Genomic DNA, 14,230 nt, shown 5'->3' on the forward strand with positions numbered 1-14,230 from the left:
GGGGACCTTCCGTGAGCGTTGATATGATTGGCCCGCGAAGTTTAGCCCTCTTTTCCTCCCTGGCTGCTTGAAGATCAGCCGCCATCATGGTGAGTCTCTCCGGACCCGTGCATCCATCCGCCGCATATCTGAGCCATCCTCCGTCCCCTGGTTCTGACATTGGCGTTACAGTCCCCCCAAAGCCCGGTTACTCTTCCCTGGCCGAGTCTGACCGGGGAGACCTGTTGCCGAGGGCCTGGGAGACGCCGGCGAGGAGTCCGGGCTGTGTGCTGTCTACCTAGACATGCCGGGCTTTCAAGAGTCCCAGGAATGGGGGATTGCGGGAGTACCTACTGCGTTTGTCGGCCTCCTGGAGTCTAATGGGTGGGGTGGGGTGAAGAGAGAGACATCACGTTTGCACTCCCAGCTTGGGGTCGGCGGTTTGCCGGGGAAGGCAGCCCAGGAGGTGAAGAGGGTGCCAGCAGCGCCCGGGCGAGCTGCGACGAGTGAAACTGTCATGTGTAAGCTGAAGTTATTGTCAGCCGAATGGATTCTCTTGTTTCACATGGGGGAAACGGAGGCCTCCGGGTGTGGAGCCACTTTAAGGCTTGCCATGCCGTTACTGGTTCACTCATTTGAAGGTTCACCAGTTTTTAACCCCGCTCCGCCCTCGACCTATTTTTTCCTTGACCGCGACTTTAAAGAACTGAACATTATTGAAGTGGATTTAGTATGGTGTGGTTTTTTAAACTGTAGTTGAAATAGCTATCAGTTTACTGTGAGAGCTCTTCTTACCGGTTAAGTTTTTGTTTTTAGTGTAAACATGCTGAATGCCCACATTCTTTGGTAGTTATTGTGTAAAAACAGTGGGGCCGTTCAGAAGGGAATACGTATTTTTGTGGGATGTAGAGTTGGTTATTCAAGGAGGGTAGTTTACATGAAGATACTGCAATGCTTGTCAGATCTCTGCGCGCTGCTACAAACAGGGTGGTTTGACAGTAACATTTGTAGAATTAAAGCTTCACACCAGAGAAGTGGAACTTGGGGTGATTTTTGTCTTTTTTAAGGGTACGATTGGCAGAGTCTGGAGACATTCTTGGTCACAAGTAGGAAGTGGGTGTGCTCCTAAACATTCTGAAATGCACAGACAGTCCGCACAACAAAGTAGTAGCAAGACATTTGAGGTTTGAGAAACCTGTGTAGTGATTTCTGTAACAAAACGAAGTAAGCCTTTACAGATTCGGTATGTGGCTGTTGAGCACGTATTCTTGGTACTGTTTTTGCGTTGGGGTAACCTGTGAGTTAGGCAGTTTGCTATTTAAGTGTGTTAGGAGGAGATGGGAATTGGTGCTTTTTTTTTCCTTTTATTCAAGGTTTCCTGGCACTAACGCGTGTGACTCCTTTGTTTTTAATTAACTGTTCACAGATAGTGGCTATTGATGTGGACCTTGCACTTCTAGATCTTGGAAAATCACAGTAAGGTCAGGAAAAGATTGACTAGTTATGAAAACTATTATTATTAAGACGAGTGTTATGTTTTCAGAATGACACAGTAACTATCCGGACGAGGAAGTTCATGACCAACCGACTGCTTCAGCGGAAACAAATGGTAAGGAAGGGTATGTCAAAGTTCGGTTGTTGCTCAGTTTAGAAGGTGTGTTTCATTGTAATACACACTAAACTTGATAATTTCTTCTTAGGTCATTGATGTTCTTCATCCTGGAAAGGCAACAGTACCTAAAACAGAAATTCGGGAAAAACTGGCCAAAATGTACAAGACCACACCAGATGTCATCTTTGTGTTTGGATTCAGAACTCATTTTGGTGGTGGCAAGACAACTGGCTTTGGCATGATTTACGATTCCTTGGATTACGCGAAGAAGAATGAGCCCAAACACAGGCTTGCGCGAGTAGGTGTCCTCACTTGTTCAGTCGCTGCTGAAGGCATCTTTCTTAATGGTGTTGTATTGTGGGTGCAGCAGAATGAGCAAGAGCAGGCAGTCTGGAGGGGTAACACACTAAATAACTCTCCAGTGGCTGACAGAAAAGGTTCTTTGATAAAAGGCACAGATAGAGCGTGGGATTCAGAGTGGTGTCTGCAGGATTTGAGGAGGTGCCTTTGGAGCTGGGTCTGGAAGAGCAGGTGAAGTGCTCCTGGAAGTAGGAACTGGCTGACAGTAGAGGGATGGGTTCAGAAACCGTAGGTTGGCCCTACATGAAGTGAAATCTTTATTCCCAAATGTCTTGATTTTGGACTTAGCTTAGATTCATTGAGCAAGGAGCCATGAAAAGTTTCAGGTGATTTCCTGAGTATCAAGTACATAGTGAACTACAGTTGATCCTTGAACACTGGTTTGAATGTCCACTTATATGCAGATGTTTTTTCAGTGGTAAAGACTGTAGTATGGTGATCCGAGGTTGGTTGAATACATAGTGGCAAAAGAAAGCAGATGTGGAGGGCCAAGCCAGCTATGCATTCTACTAAGATACTCAACTGTCGAGATTTGATGTGTTTATTGCTGGAGATGGGATGTTCGCAAGTCATGTGTTCATATTACGCCTTTTTCCTTCAGCATGGCCTATATGAGAAGAAAAAGACCTCAAGAAAACAGCGAAAGGAACGCAAGAACAGAATGAAGAAAGTCAGGGGGACTGCAAAGGCCAATGTTGGTGCTGGCAAAAAGGTACAGTTCATCAGGGAGAACACGGGAATGTTAGTTTCAGGTGTTTAGTTTGTAGAAAAGTGGGGTTTTGTTTTCTTAATAACCTTTCTTAATGTTTCTTCTTTTCCCACTTCTTCTGGATTACAGAAGGTAACCTGTTTTGAGAAGCCACGTAACGTAGTATCTTAACACCTCAGTAGAGTAGCTTTGCCCACCCCTTAGCTCACAGATTAGCACAGCACAGGGCCACATCGGTTCAGTGATCCTGGTGGGTGCCTTGCAAGACTTACACCAGGAAAGTTTTCACTTTACTGCTAATTGCAAAGGTTTGTCAAGAGGGAGCGGACCTAGGTTCCCAAGACTGACGTCCTTAAAATTGGCAACTGATTGAGCAAGCAGCTGAATCAATGTGGCCCGTGTTTTCCTGGCACGCTGGAGAGGCGGCACGGTTTTCCGTTGCTTTCCTCTCCAGTTAGTCAGCACTTGAGTGATTTTAATTCTCAGCTTTTTACCAGCTTGGCTAGCTAATTGTAAGTAGTTGAATGGAATTAAGGTGTTGGGTTGTCAAATTAACAAATAATTAAGTGTTCTGTGAACTTTTGTTTTTTGCCTTTTCCCTCTACTTTCTTGGAATTCTTGTTCATCAGAAATGAAGTGTCTAGCAGGTACTGATTGTGAGCACGGTGTGGGGTGGATGCATCACCTTCACTGAGTTTGCTTTGATGCTTTGCATGTTGGCTTTCAGAGGAGAGTTTTGTAGCATAGTCTATAAAATAACACTAGTGCTGTGGTTTAAAATAGTATATTGTGAGCACAAGAGAGAAACTTTAAATCACGTTTATTTTGGAAACTCAGAAATGCATGTTAAGTTGTGAAGTGTCCCAGTGGAGGAAGGTGGCCCCTTTTAATTGGCACTTGCTGTGTTCCAGAGCACCAGATACCCAGGAAATGAATGGCTTTACTTCATTAACGAGGGCTTGGGAAGGGTTCTCTGATCCAGTCATGAGCAGTGTCTCTCTTGGAGACTGGTTGATTGACTGGCAGCTCGATAAACTGGCCCAGAAAATCTGGCAAAGCCTCTCTGTCTCAGAGCACCCACCCAAAGCTGCCTTTCACTATCTCCCTACTGTCCCATTGCTTATTATTTGGTCTTCAGGTTTCTACCTGATGTCCTCTTTTTTTTTAATTGAAAATTTTCCAAGATAATGGAGTATTCACATCAAAACCTTTGATAAACTTTTCCTACAGATACTTAAATATATTTGTACAGTGAGCAGCCTAAACATGTAACATGAAAAGTGGGCTGAGAGTGGATTGGGGCTAGCAGGGTTTGAAACAGTGGTGGTCACAGCCCTGTGTGTTTCCTCTCATTGTGACTCCCTGCAGAGCAGGCAGGACACTTGGTGTGCCCGTCTCAGGCTCTGACCACTCCCTGGTGCCGAGGAGCTGTAGTGGACGGACTGCCAGAGGAACTGGTTGCTGCTTAGAACTGCTCCCTGTTTGTGAGGCTTACTAAACCTGTTGACAGAAATTCCAGAAGTTGAAAAGCAGTCAATATTTGTGTACTGATCTAGATCTGAAGAACGTTTTTACGTCTTGTTTCCTTCATTCAGCCATGTGTTAGTGCTCAGCGGTGACAATGTGCAGAAAGTCAGGCATCGTAATTGTTCTTTTTAACTTAGTTTTTGTTCACATGTTGGAATTGCATCTTTTGGGTGCTGTAACGTTTACATTAAAAGAATAGTGTTTGAGAAGTGATTGAACTATTTTTACATCAGCTAAATTCTGTCTCTTAAAATACTAATTCACTACTTTTGTTGATTGTGAATAGTGGCTTTTAAATTACTGAAACTGAGACAGGTCTTAAAGACTTGCTTGATCCTTTAGAGCTCTCCCTTTGGTTAAATTAGACTTGAGTCTGGGATGATTCTCAAGTCTGTTGATGGTACTAACATGCCCAGCACAGTGTTGCTGAGCAGAGCAGAGCAGAGGGGCTGAGGCTCTGAAAGTGGGCATTGGCAGCCTAAGAACCATAGAAATCGGGCAGGGTGTTCTCAAAATTGGGGAGAAATCAGTTACTGCATCTAGGGAGTGCTCTATATACAATTGCAAAGAATAAAACAATCATCATGATTGCATGCAGATTATTTAGGAATTTGCAAAGGGACTATTAACGAAATGTTTCTTTTCCCTCTTCCCTCCTTTCTCCCTTCCCTGCCACTATTCAGTGAGCTGGAGATTGGACAACAGGTATTCAAGCTTTTCGTTTAGATTGTTAGATTTTTTGGTTGACAGTATTAAAGCATGTGAAATGACTTAGAATTATATTTACAGCTGCTCTCAAAAGTTGTGCCTTTTAAAAACTAGCAGTGTCATGGTTTTGTTTTCAAAACTTGTTTTTTGTCTCATCCCTAACTGGAATGTTTTTTTATTTCTTGATGCTTGCGTTGTGTTAAGATTACACAGACTTAACTAGGTTACTAATGTTTGTTCTGCATGAGTGTCATTAATTTTGGAGCTTGCTGAAGACTTTGTACTGTTAATTTTTAAAGACTTTTAAAGGTAGTTGCTAACTAATTTCTTTTTTCTTTGATTCACAGAAGGAGTAAAGATTCTGCGGTGACTGTATCTGTGGTGATTGTGCAGATTTTTCATGAAAGAGAATAAACTAAGACCTTTTACATGTCTGGCTGTTTGGAGTATATTTGAAGTTTTCTGGGAGTGTTATAAATTGGTTTGCTATTTAACAATTAAACAGCCCAAGATCACGTGTTCCATTAAGCATTCAGTGAAAACTTGCTGTATTGGGGTGGTGTCTGTCCTGTCCTTTACTAGCACAAAGGTGGCAGTGTGTTGAGTATCTGTAGCATGGGGGCATGTGGGGCCAGTCCAGTGTGCCATGTTAATACTTGGCATTGTAGTTGGTCAGTCTCTGAAAGAGACACTTGAAACCTGAATTCATTTTTGGTCTTACTAAAACCCTGCTTAGTTGTTAAGGAAAAAAATGTGTTGGCTGTGATAAAAATGAAAGTTACTTGGTTGCATTCTCATTTTTTATCCTGGAGTAAATAGGATCTGACAAAATCATTAGTCTATCGCAGGTTTGTGCTTATGTGATAAATGGGTGTTCTTTTGTGGGTGGGGAATTTGGAAAAGGCTCTAATGTGAATATTTGTGTAGTGTGTCGTTGCTTGGTAGGTCTGATTGTGCATGGGTTTTATGAGGTATGGAGGATTATCTGGTGCTGCTTTTTCCTTGCCAGATGCTGATTCTCCGATGGGCTTTCTCAGGCATCAGGTTGAGAGGCTGAACTGGCTTTCTGGTCAGTTGTGTGGGGGTAGCAGGCTTGAGGGTACATGAGTTGGGAGAGCTTGAGTGTTCGATGGGGGCAGAAGAGACGTTAATAGTTTGGGTTTTCTGTATCAGTCATTCTTCCTCGCAGTTGGTGTGTTTGGTTTGTACATGTAGGAATCAAGCTTATAAATGCTATTCAGATCTATGTCAGTGGATGGAAAGCTCCAGAGAAACTTCAGGAAGCAATAGAGGACTGCTTGGTTGGTTTGATGGGGGAGCCAGGAGAAGTAAGAATTGACAGCAGAAAGCATCTGAGGGTTGCAGGAAGAAATGATATTTTGCAGAGAGCATGCTGGGAAGCCTTGACTTGAAGGAGCTATATGCTGGGAGGGCAGGGATGTGACCAGGTAAGTGAGGGGCCTGAACCTGCTGGCCTAGGGTACAGTGGGCAGGGTGGGTGTAGTTCTGTTTGTAGTTACGCTGAAGCTAGATATTTGGGTTTGTGGAACTCATGGCCCTGTGGGTTCCCTTACTGGGAAATCTACTTTTATGTTCCCTTAATAGGACCAGGAAATAAGATCTGATGGTCTACTTGTAGGAAGAGTGGAGAAATGGGGGATTTAGGCCTGCATGCTATACTTTCACCAAAATGGCTAACGGGTGGCGTGGAATCCCTGGGGGATTGAAGGTGAGTGGCAGTTTTCAGTGAGCAGTGCATGGGGGCCAGAAGAGGTCATCTAAGCCTGGCGAAGATGCAGTTTTTCCCACTACTGACCTGGGGTATGGGAACAGAGACTGATTGGTAAGCAGCATGTAGGCAAGAAGAAGATCCTGGGAGAGACTCAGGATAGAAGGTAAAGCTGGAAGCAGTGGTGGGCAGGGTTGACGGGGTGGCCCCATGTTCCCGTGGTCACCAAGTTAAGGAACAAGGCTCAGAGAAGCAATGGAGCAAGAACCGAAGGGTAGGAGGTGGTTTTCAGAGTAGGGTACTAGAGGCCAATGTGAAGATGGACACACTTCAGGGAACTTGACCAGGTGAGGGTTGGCATGCAAGTCCCAAGATGTGTAGGCTTTTCCATTGGGATATGCTCGGGAAGGGCAGGGTGCAGTCATTCAGCCAGTAGTCTCTTTGAAGGGGATTGTATATAAAAGATCCAGATTTCTAACCTCTTGAGTTAGAGGAGTCAACAGCAGGCCCAACCTTCTGGCATCATGACAGCTGGCAAAAGTTAGAGGGTGGGCTGTGTGCCTCAGGGTAGATGTTCTGCTGTCTCTGTGGCCTCTGCTCCTGCAGCTGGCCTGTACCCTGGTCCACATGCCTCTGTTCTCGTGTCCCACCTGCATGCTGCCTAGCCTTCCATCTAGTCCAGCTGGGTGGGCAAGTTGCTTGGTCCCCTGATTGGGTTACTTCTCTATATCGGGGCCCTCCAAGAGTGCATTAGCTTTCCAGGTGGCACCAGTGCAAGTCAGGAGACGCCGGTTCGATTCCTGGGTCAGGAAGATCCCCTGGAGGAGGAAATGGCCACCCACTCCAGTATCCTCGCCTGGGAAATCCCATGGACAGAGGAGCCTGGTGGGGTACAGTCCATGAGGCTGCAGAGAGTTGGACACGACTGAGTGTGTAGACAGTGCTCTGCTGACCTGACACAAGGCCGTTTTGAGTCTCAAATGATAAAAGCATCTATGAGAACAGTTTGGAAACTGAATTGCTGAACAGCTGTGCCAGAAAGTGAGGACTCGCCTTCAGTGTGCACAATTGTGTGCAATTCTAGGGTTCTTAGGAGACTGAGCTCTGTTGGTTCTGATAGTAACCAGATCAGATTCTGTCAACAGGCTCTGAAAGAGCCTCCATGAACGCACAGAGTCGACTTCACTGGTCAGCAGTTGGGGAGGGCACATCCCTTCCCTTCGCTTGGCACTTATGAGACTTGTGGTGTCGTGAGGAGAGCTAACAAGAGTCTGGTGAGGAGAGCTTAGGACCGCACCCTTTCATTCCACATGCCCAGGTGGTCACTCAGTTGCTTAGTCTGTCCGACTCTGCGATGCCGTGGCCTTCCCTGTCCTTCACTATCTCCCGGAGCTTGCTCAAACTCAAGTCCATTGAGTCCGTGATGCTCTGTCGTTGCTTTCTCCTGCCTTCAGTATTTCCCAGCATCAAGGTTTTTTCTAATGAATCGGCTCTTCGCGTCAGTTGGTCAAAGTATTGGAGCTTCAGCATCAGTCCTTCCAGTGAGTATTCAGGGTTGATTTCCATTAGGATTGACCAGTTTGATCTTGCAGTCCAAGGGACTCCCATGAGTCGTCAACACCACAGTTCAAAAGTATCAGTTCTCATTTGTGCCCAGGTGATCAGCTTCTAACTGCTGCACTCTCTTTGAAAGAAGAGATCAAATGGCAGGTTGATTATTTTGGGCTCTCCTGAAAGATAGCATCTTGACAAACCATACTTTTGGAGCTGAATTAGGTACTGTATAAACAGTTCTTTAATCTGTACAATAGCTCGAAGAGGCGGGTCTCACTAGACCCACGTTGGAGAGGGTTTAGAGCAGGTAAGCACCTTTCAACTCAGTGATGGGGTGGGATTAGGATGCAGTTGTCTGGAGACTTTATTGTGCCTGTGTGTGTGTGTGCTCTGCTCTGCTCAGTCACTCATTCGTTTGCGACTCTGCGACCCCATGGACTAGCCCACCAGGCTCCTCTGTCCATGGGATTCTCCAGGCAAGAATGCTGGAGTCAGTTGCCATTTTCTACCCCAGGGGATCGCCCCAACTCGGATCAAACCCGTGTCTTCTGCATTGACAGGTGGATTCTTTACAACTGCACCACCTGGGAAGCCCGCAGGACTACCTATTAGTTACTGTATTTGTCTAACTGCTATTTGTAGTTAGAGTGCCTCTTGGCAGGAGTGTTACTGAACAAGTCATTGATGGCCAGTCGAATCTCCCATTTACTGATCTGCTGTGCACAGTACTCCTTGTTCTGGTAGCTGGGGAGATGCTGGAGCAGCTGTCCCTGCCCACAGAACTCAAAGGGGCTAAAGCGACTTATCCTGAGTCTCCTGGCCACGTTTCTGTTCCTGACCGTTGAAGGAGCAGACTGTAAGTTACGTGATGGGACTCCAAAGGCAAGAAGTCTTCTGAGAGTAACTAGGGCAAGAGGTGATGATCTGGGGCTATGGGAGCAGGTGTCTCACAGGAAGGCTGTGAAAGTGGAGAAAGGTCACACAGCGGGGAGCTTTAGGACGAGGCGCAGCATTCATCCTGCAGAAGAGGGGATGAGACTGGAGAGAGTGGGAGCACAGCGCAGGCAGGCTTTGTCATCCTCAGTGAGAGGGCCCTGTGGTGACGGGGCTTCCAGCAGAGTGTTGCCCAGTGCATTTCTGGTAGGAGGAGTTCGTTTCAAAAATAGACTTCAGGTTGTCTGCAAGAGCACAGAGGTGTGACACTTGATTTATTTATGCTGGCGCAGTAGAGGTGTTGCTGGGTTCTGGAGCCCTGTAGTGTGAGCCACGGGAGTAAACGCCTTCCTTTCATTTGTCCATTCCTTTCCACTCAGCCTTGAACTTCTTTTCCTATATGCCAGACTTTGTGGAAGTCATCCCCGCAGAACAAGTGTCTGGTCTAGTTGAGGATCAGTGCACAAGGGAGCTTCTGGTGGGAAATGAGATGAGGTCAGGGAGGAACCTTGTATGCTGGGCTAAGGAGGTTTCATTCAGTATTTTGGTTGAGTTAAAACTAGATGTTCAGCAGTGAATTGACTGTCCTTGTCACGTGCTAAATTCCTCTACATGGAGGATACCAAAGCCCTTGGACTGCTCATTTATGTTGGAGAGGGAATTTGTACAGAAAGTTAGGTGTTGATGAGATGGTATCTAAGCAGTCTAGCTTAGTGGGAAAAGGACTAGACTGGAAATCAGGAGACTTAGTTTCTGACTACTACTCAGACTCCAGCCACTGGGGACCTGAAAAGACAAGGGGCTTCCCTTTCCTAGGCCTCTATTTCCCTGTGTCTAGATGAGATACAAGGGCTTGATGAGTGCTTCCCAACCTGGTACCCGGGGGCTTGTTAAAAAACTAAATGCCCATGCCTCCTTCCTGTTTCCAGAAGTCTGGGTCGCAGTGAAGGCCATCTGAAGTTTTAACAGTTTCCAGGTAATGCTCCTGACAAACTTGGTTAGGGAAACTGGACTCAGAAGGTCTCTAATGTTCCTTCTGCCTCAGAATTCTGTGTCTCTCATTCTGAATTCTCTTGTCATTGAGAAGCTGGCAAAGAAACAGTAATACTACTGTTACTACTGCTAATAAAAGTAAAAGAAAAGCTAACACCTTTGGAGTGCTTTCCAAGTGCTAGTCCTGAACTGATGTCTCTCATTTGCCTTTTATAACCACTCTGGGAGGGAGGTATTCATATCCTTGTTTTACAGGTGAAGAGGTTGAGGCTCCAAGAGGTGAACTGTTTCGGTCAAAGTTTTGCAGCCATGGGGCCACAAAAAGTCAAGTGTGAGCGTGCATGCATGCAGCTTTGACAGCCTATAATATACCTGGGGGCATTTTTGGAATTTCCCAGTAAGGAGCTATAATTTGCACTGAGTCTTGAGTGCAGAGAGGTTAGCTAGTAATTCTCCGAATATGTGACACAGGCAGCATCTACATCACCCTACAGCTTGTGAGAAGTGCAAGTTCTCAGGCCCCAGCTGAGACCCACTGAATCAGACTGTGGGGTCCACCCACCTCTGTTAACAAGTCCTTGAGGAGGTTCTGATGCTGGTTAAGGTTTGAGAACCCCTGAGCTAGAGAGCGAGAAGGACATTGCAGGATTGCAGGCTGGCCCATCACCGGCCTTCCCTTTGGCGGAATCAAGAGGTCAGATGAGCCACGAAGACTCCCACGAGGGGGCGCTGTGGGCTCAGGCTTGGATGCTGCTTGCTTTGTTGTTATGGCTGCTACCCTGGTGGAAGCGTGAAAAAAGCCTGGTGTCACATCAACTGGAGAGGTCATTCTTTCTTCTCAGAAAAGGTCTAATGGGGGTGGTAATCTTGTTTATAGGATTCGGCCCTCGTAGGGAAGTTGAACCTGCAGGGCTTTCTGCTGTTCACATCTGCACAGCTATGTCTACCTGTCTGTGCTGCAGTGTCTCTGCAGATCCCGTGCAAATAGCATTCCTCTTGTAGCTGCCCAGCCAAGGGGCTTGGAGTTTCTTTCAGAGAAAAGCCGCCTGAACCCCAGCAGCCTGATTCTGGTTCAGTACTTTGCCTATAGGCGATGCCTCTGTCTAGTTCTTTGACAGTTTGGGAGTAGGGTGCAATGCTGGGTTACAAGACCTGTCTTCCAGCCTTAGCTGTACCCCAGCTATACTTCGTGATCCCAGGCAAATACCCATCTCTTTAGGCTTCAGTTTCTGGTTGTGTTAGATAAAGGAGTGGTGTGGAGTGGTGTGGAAGGTGGCTTCCAGCATCTTTCTCTCTACATATAAAATGCTGCCCTGGGGAGTTGAGGAGCTAGGCCTGTCTTATTCAAGGAGCTGGCAGTGCAGGGCAGCAGTAAGCCCGGCTGCACTACGTCCATCTCCTGTATCAGTTTAAGGAAGTTGGGTACTTGGTATAAGGCAGAAAGGTGGAACCTGTCAAATTGGATTTTTTTTTTTTTTAAAGTCCAGATCTTTAGGTAAGGATCTGCCTCTATAAATTTCTGTTCTGCATATTCTTGGAAGAATGAAAGATTTACACCTTGTTCTCTCAGCTGCAATGTGTATTTCTTCTGAAAACACTGGGTTGTGGCAGTGTGGGGGCTTTGACGTTCTCATTAATCTGGGGGTGGGCATTCTACACTTCATAGTGATCACTCACCCAGCCGAGCTACTCCTCTGCTGAGGCACTTTTTTTCCAGAATTGCGTTTTCAAAGAGCTGTAAATGTGCGCATCTCAGAGCGAGAGGGAATTAAAGAGAGGGTCTGGTCTAGCTCTCTGCTGGTTGCCCCTGTCTATACACAGTGATGTTCAGAGCATTTGGTTAGAAATTGCCCTACCCAGTGGACAGAGAATGAGATGGCTGGATGGCATCACCGACTTGATGGACATGAGTTTGAGTGAACTCTGGGGTTGGTGATGGACAGGGAGGCCTGGTGTGCTGTGATTCATGGGGTCGCAAAGAGTCAGACACGACTGAGCGACTGAACTGAACTGAATGGGCAAATGCTGTCAAGCTGCAGCTGTTTGGTGGAGGAAGCTCCTTAAACAAGATACTTCTTTCCATCAGGCCCCCTTGGAGAAGGAAAGAAAGCTCTTCAGTTGATCTGGCGCCTCTGTTTTGTGTCCACGTAATTCTGCATTTTTGTGCTGTTTATGGTGGCTTTCCCCCAGCCCCGCAGCTCATCAGTAGTAGCGGAGGAATGTGCAGGGGGCCTCTTCACCTTGAGCTGCGCCCCTCCTGATTGCTGCTGAGCCATGTGCTATTCAGGTGCCAGTTTCTCCTCCTCATTTTTTTTATTTTTAAGTATTTCACCCTTAAAATGTTTTTCCATTTTATTGAGATATAATTGACATGTCACATGATGTGAAAGATCTATATATGGTGAAATAATTACCACAGTGAGTCTATTTAACATCCATCACCTCACATAGTTACAAATTTTCTTCTTTCTTGTGGGGAGAACTTATAACAACTTTCAAATATACAATAGTCACCGTGCTGTACACTACGTGCCCAGAACTTAGAGATGGAAGTTTGTACCTTTTGAACACCTTCACCCGTTTTCACCCTCCTCCTACTACTGGCGACCGCCACCCTGCTCTCTGTCTGTGTGAGTTTGGTTTGTTTTAGATTCCACATAAAAGTGAGATCATACAGCATTTGTCTTTCTCTTTGACTTCTTTCGCTTATTGTGTCCCCAAGTCCATCTATATTGTCACAAAAGGCAGGATTTCCTTTTGAAAGACTGAACAATATTCCATCTCTGTGTGTGTGTGTGTGACATTTTTAATCATTCATCTAGTCACAGACACTAAGGTTGTTTCTGTGTCTTTACTATTGTGAACAATGCTGCGTGAACGTGGGAGTGCAGATACCTCTTTGAGAATGATTTCATTTCCTTTGGATATATACCCAAGTTTGGAATTGCTGGGTCATATTATAGTTCTATTTTTAATTTTTTGAGGAAACTCGATACTGTTTTCTGTAGCAGTTGCACCGATTACATTCCCACCAACAGCGTACAAAGGTTCGTCTTTCTCCACATTTTTGCCAACACCTGTCTCCTTTTGTCCTTTGCCATCTTCAGGGCCTTATGGTTACCTGCATCTGCCTGGCAGAGTGAGAAAACTAGGTAGAGGAGAGGCACCCAATCTCCATAAAGGCCTAACATTGTTCCATTCCTACTCTGCTGGCTGCAGCTTAGTCCCGCGGCACACCTGACCACATGGAGGATGAGGAATGTAGGCAGCTCTGTCCCAGGCAGAGTCCAGCAGAGTGGTTTGAGGAGTGTCTGCTAGTCTTTGCCATGGCAAGACGAAGGAAATGGGTGCTTTATGGGACCCTTCGAACAGAAACCTCTCAAGCAAGTGGAATTTATTGGAAAACTGGAGGTGTCTAACAGCCGTAATGTAGACAGTGCTGATGGCTTTGCTGGGATTGGGACTGGGAGTTGTTCCAGTAAAAATCAGCTCTTCTTCCTTCCCCGTCTTTGAGTCTGTTCCACTCCTTTCAGGTTGGCCTTTTTTTGCTCTTCCCCAAGGCTTTTATTTCAGCTTGCCATTCCCTTCCTTTCTAAGCATCCAACAGTATTAATTCGAACCTGCATCCCACTTATCACTTTCTAAGAATGAGACACTGATTGGCCTGGCCCAGGAGTTGGGTCCCTTCCCATCCTGCCAGCTCATGGAGCCCACTTTCCTCTTAAGGAAAGGAAAGTGACTGAGGGAGCACTTGCTGAGGAGTGAAGATCAGGGGCTGCTGACGTGTCCACAGCGGCTGCCCCTCGTACTGCTAAGACTTGCTTTCTCTCCTTGTCACTCCCAGACCACCATGTTACCACTTAAAAAACAAAACCAAAGCTCTGGTGCTGGCTCCGACGGTGCAGACGTGAGAGACGCCGGCTCCGGCACAACCAACCACGTGCAGAAGCGTGGCCGAGAGGAGCTACCCCACGTTCAAGGTAAGGTGCAGCAGCTGCGCTTTGCTGGAACAGCTATGAAGAGATGTCCCACGACCAAAGTAAGAGAAACCCAAATAAGACGGTAGGTGTTGCGAGGGGGCATCAGAGGGCAGACACACTGAAATCATAATCACAGGAAACTAGTC

General features: G+C 46.3%; 1 protein-coding gene and 1 long non-coding RNA gene across 3 annotated transcripts in view; both read left to right on the top strand.

The window, feature by feature from the left end:
• RPS24 (ribosomal protein S24) lies at positions 1–5,325 on the top strand. 2 transcript variants are annotated; one of them, XM_055425359.2, is made up of 6 exons: positions 2–89; positions 1,523–1,588; positions 1,680–1,889; positions 2,553–2,663; positions 4,871–4,892; positions 5,243–5,325. In XM_055425359.2, the coding sequence occupies exons 1-5, from the start codon at positions 87–89 to the stop codon at positions 4,871–4,873; spliced, it is 393 nt and encodes a 130-aa protein (XP_055281334.1). In that variant the 5' UTR covers positions 2–86; the 3' UTR covers positions 4,874–4,892; positions 5,243–5,325. The 2 variants fall into 2 exon arrangements, with proteins under 2 accessions (XP_055281333.1, XP_055281334.1); XM_055425358.1 differs by lacking the exon at positions 4,871–4,892 and having other exon boundaries at positions 1–89.
• Positions 5,326–7,937: 2,612 nt separating this feature from the next.
• Positions 7,938–14,230, top strand: part of LOC148775969 (uncharacterized) — an 86,664-nt gene continuing 80,371 nt past the window's right edge. Inside the window, exon 1 of the long non-coding RNA XR_016038747.1 lies at positions 7,938–14,084. This is a non-coding gene — a long non-coding RNA (uncharacterized LOC148775969). The remainder of the gene's footprint in view (positions 14,085–14,230) is intronic.

Source organism: Moschus berezovskii, chromosome 12 (assembly GCF_049115385.1).
Source record: "Moschus berezovskii isolate FMDL1 chromosome 12, NW_MosBer_1.0, whole genome shotgun sequence".
NCBI classification, from domain to species: Eukaryota; Metazoa; Chordata; class Mammalia; order Artiodactyla; family Moschidae; genus Moschus; species Moschus berezovskii.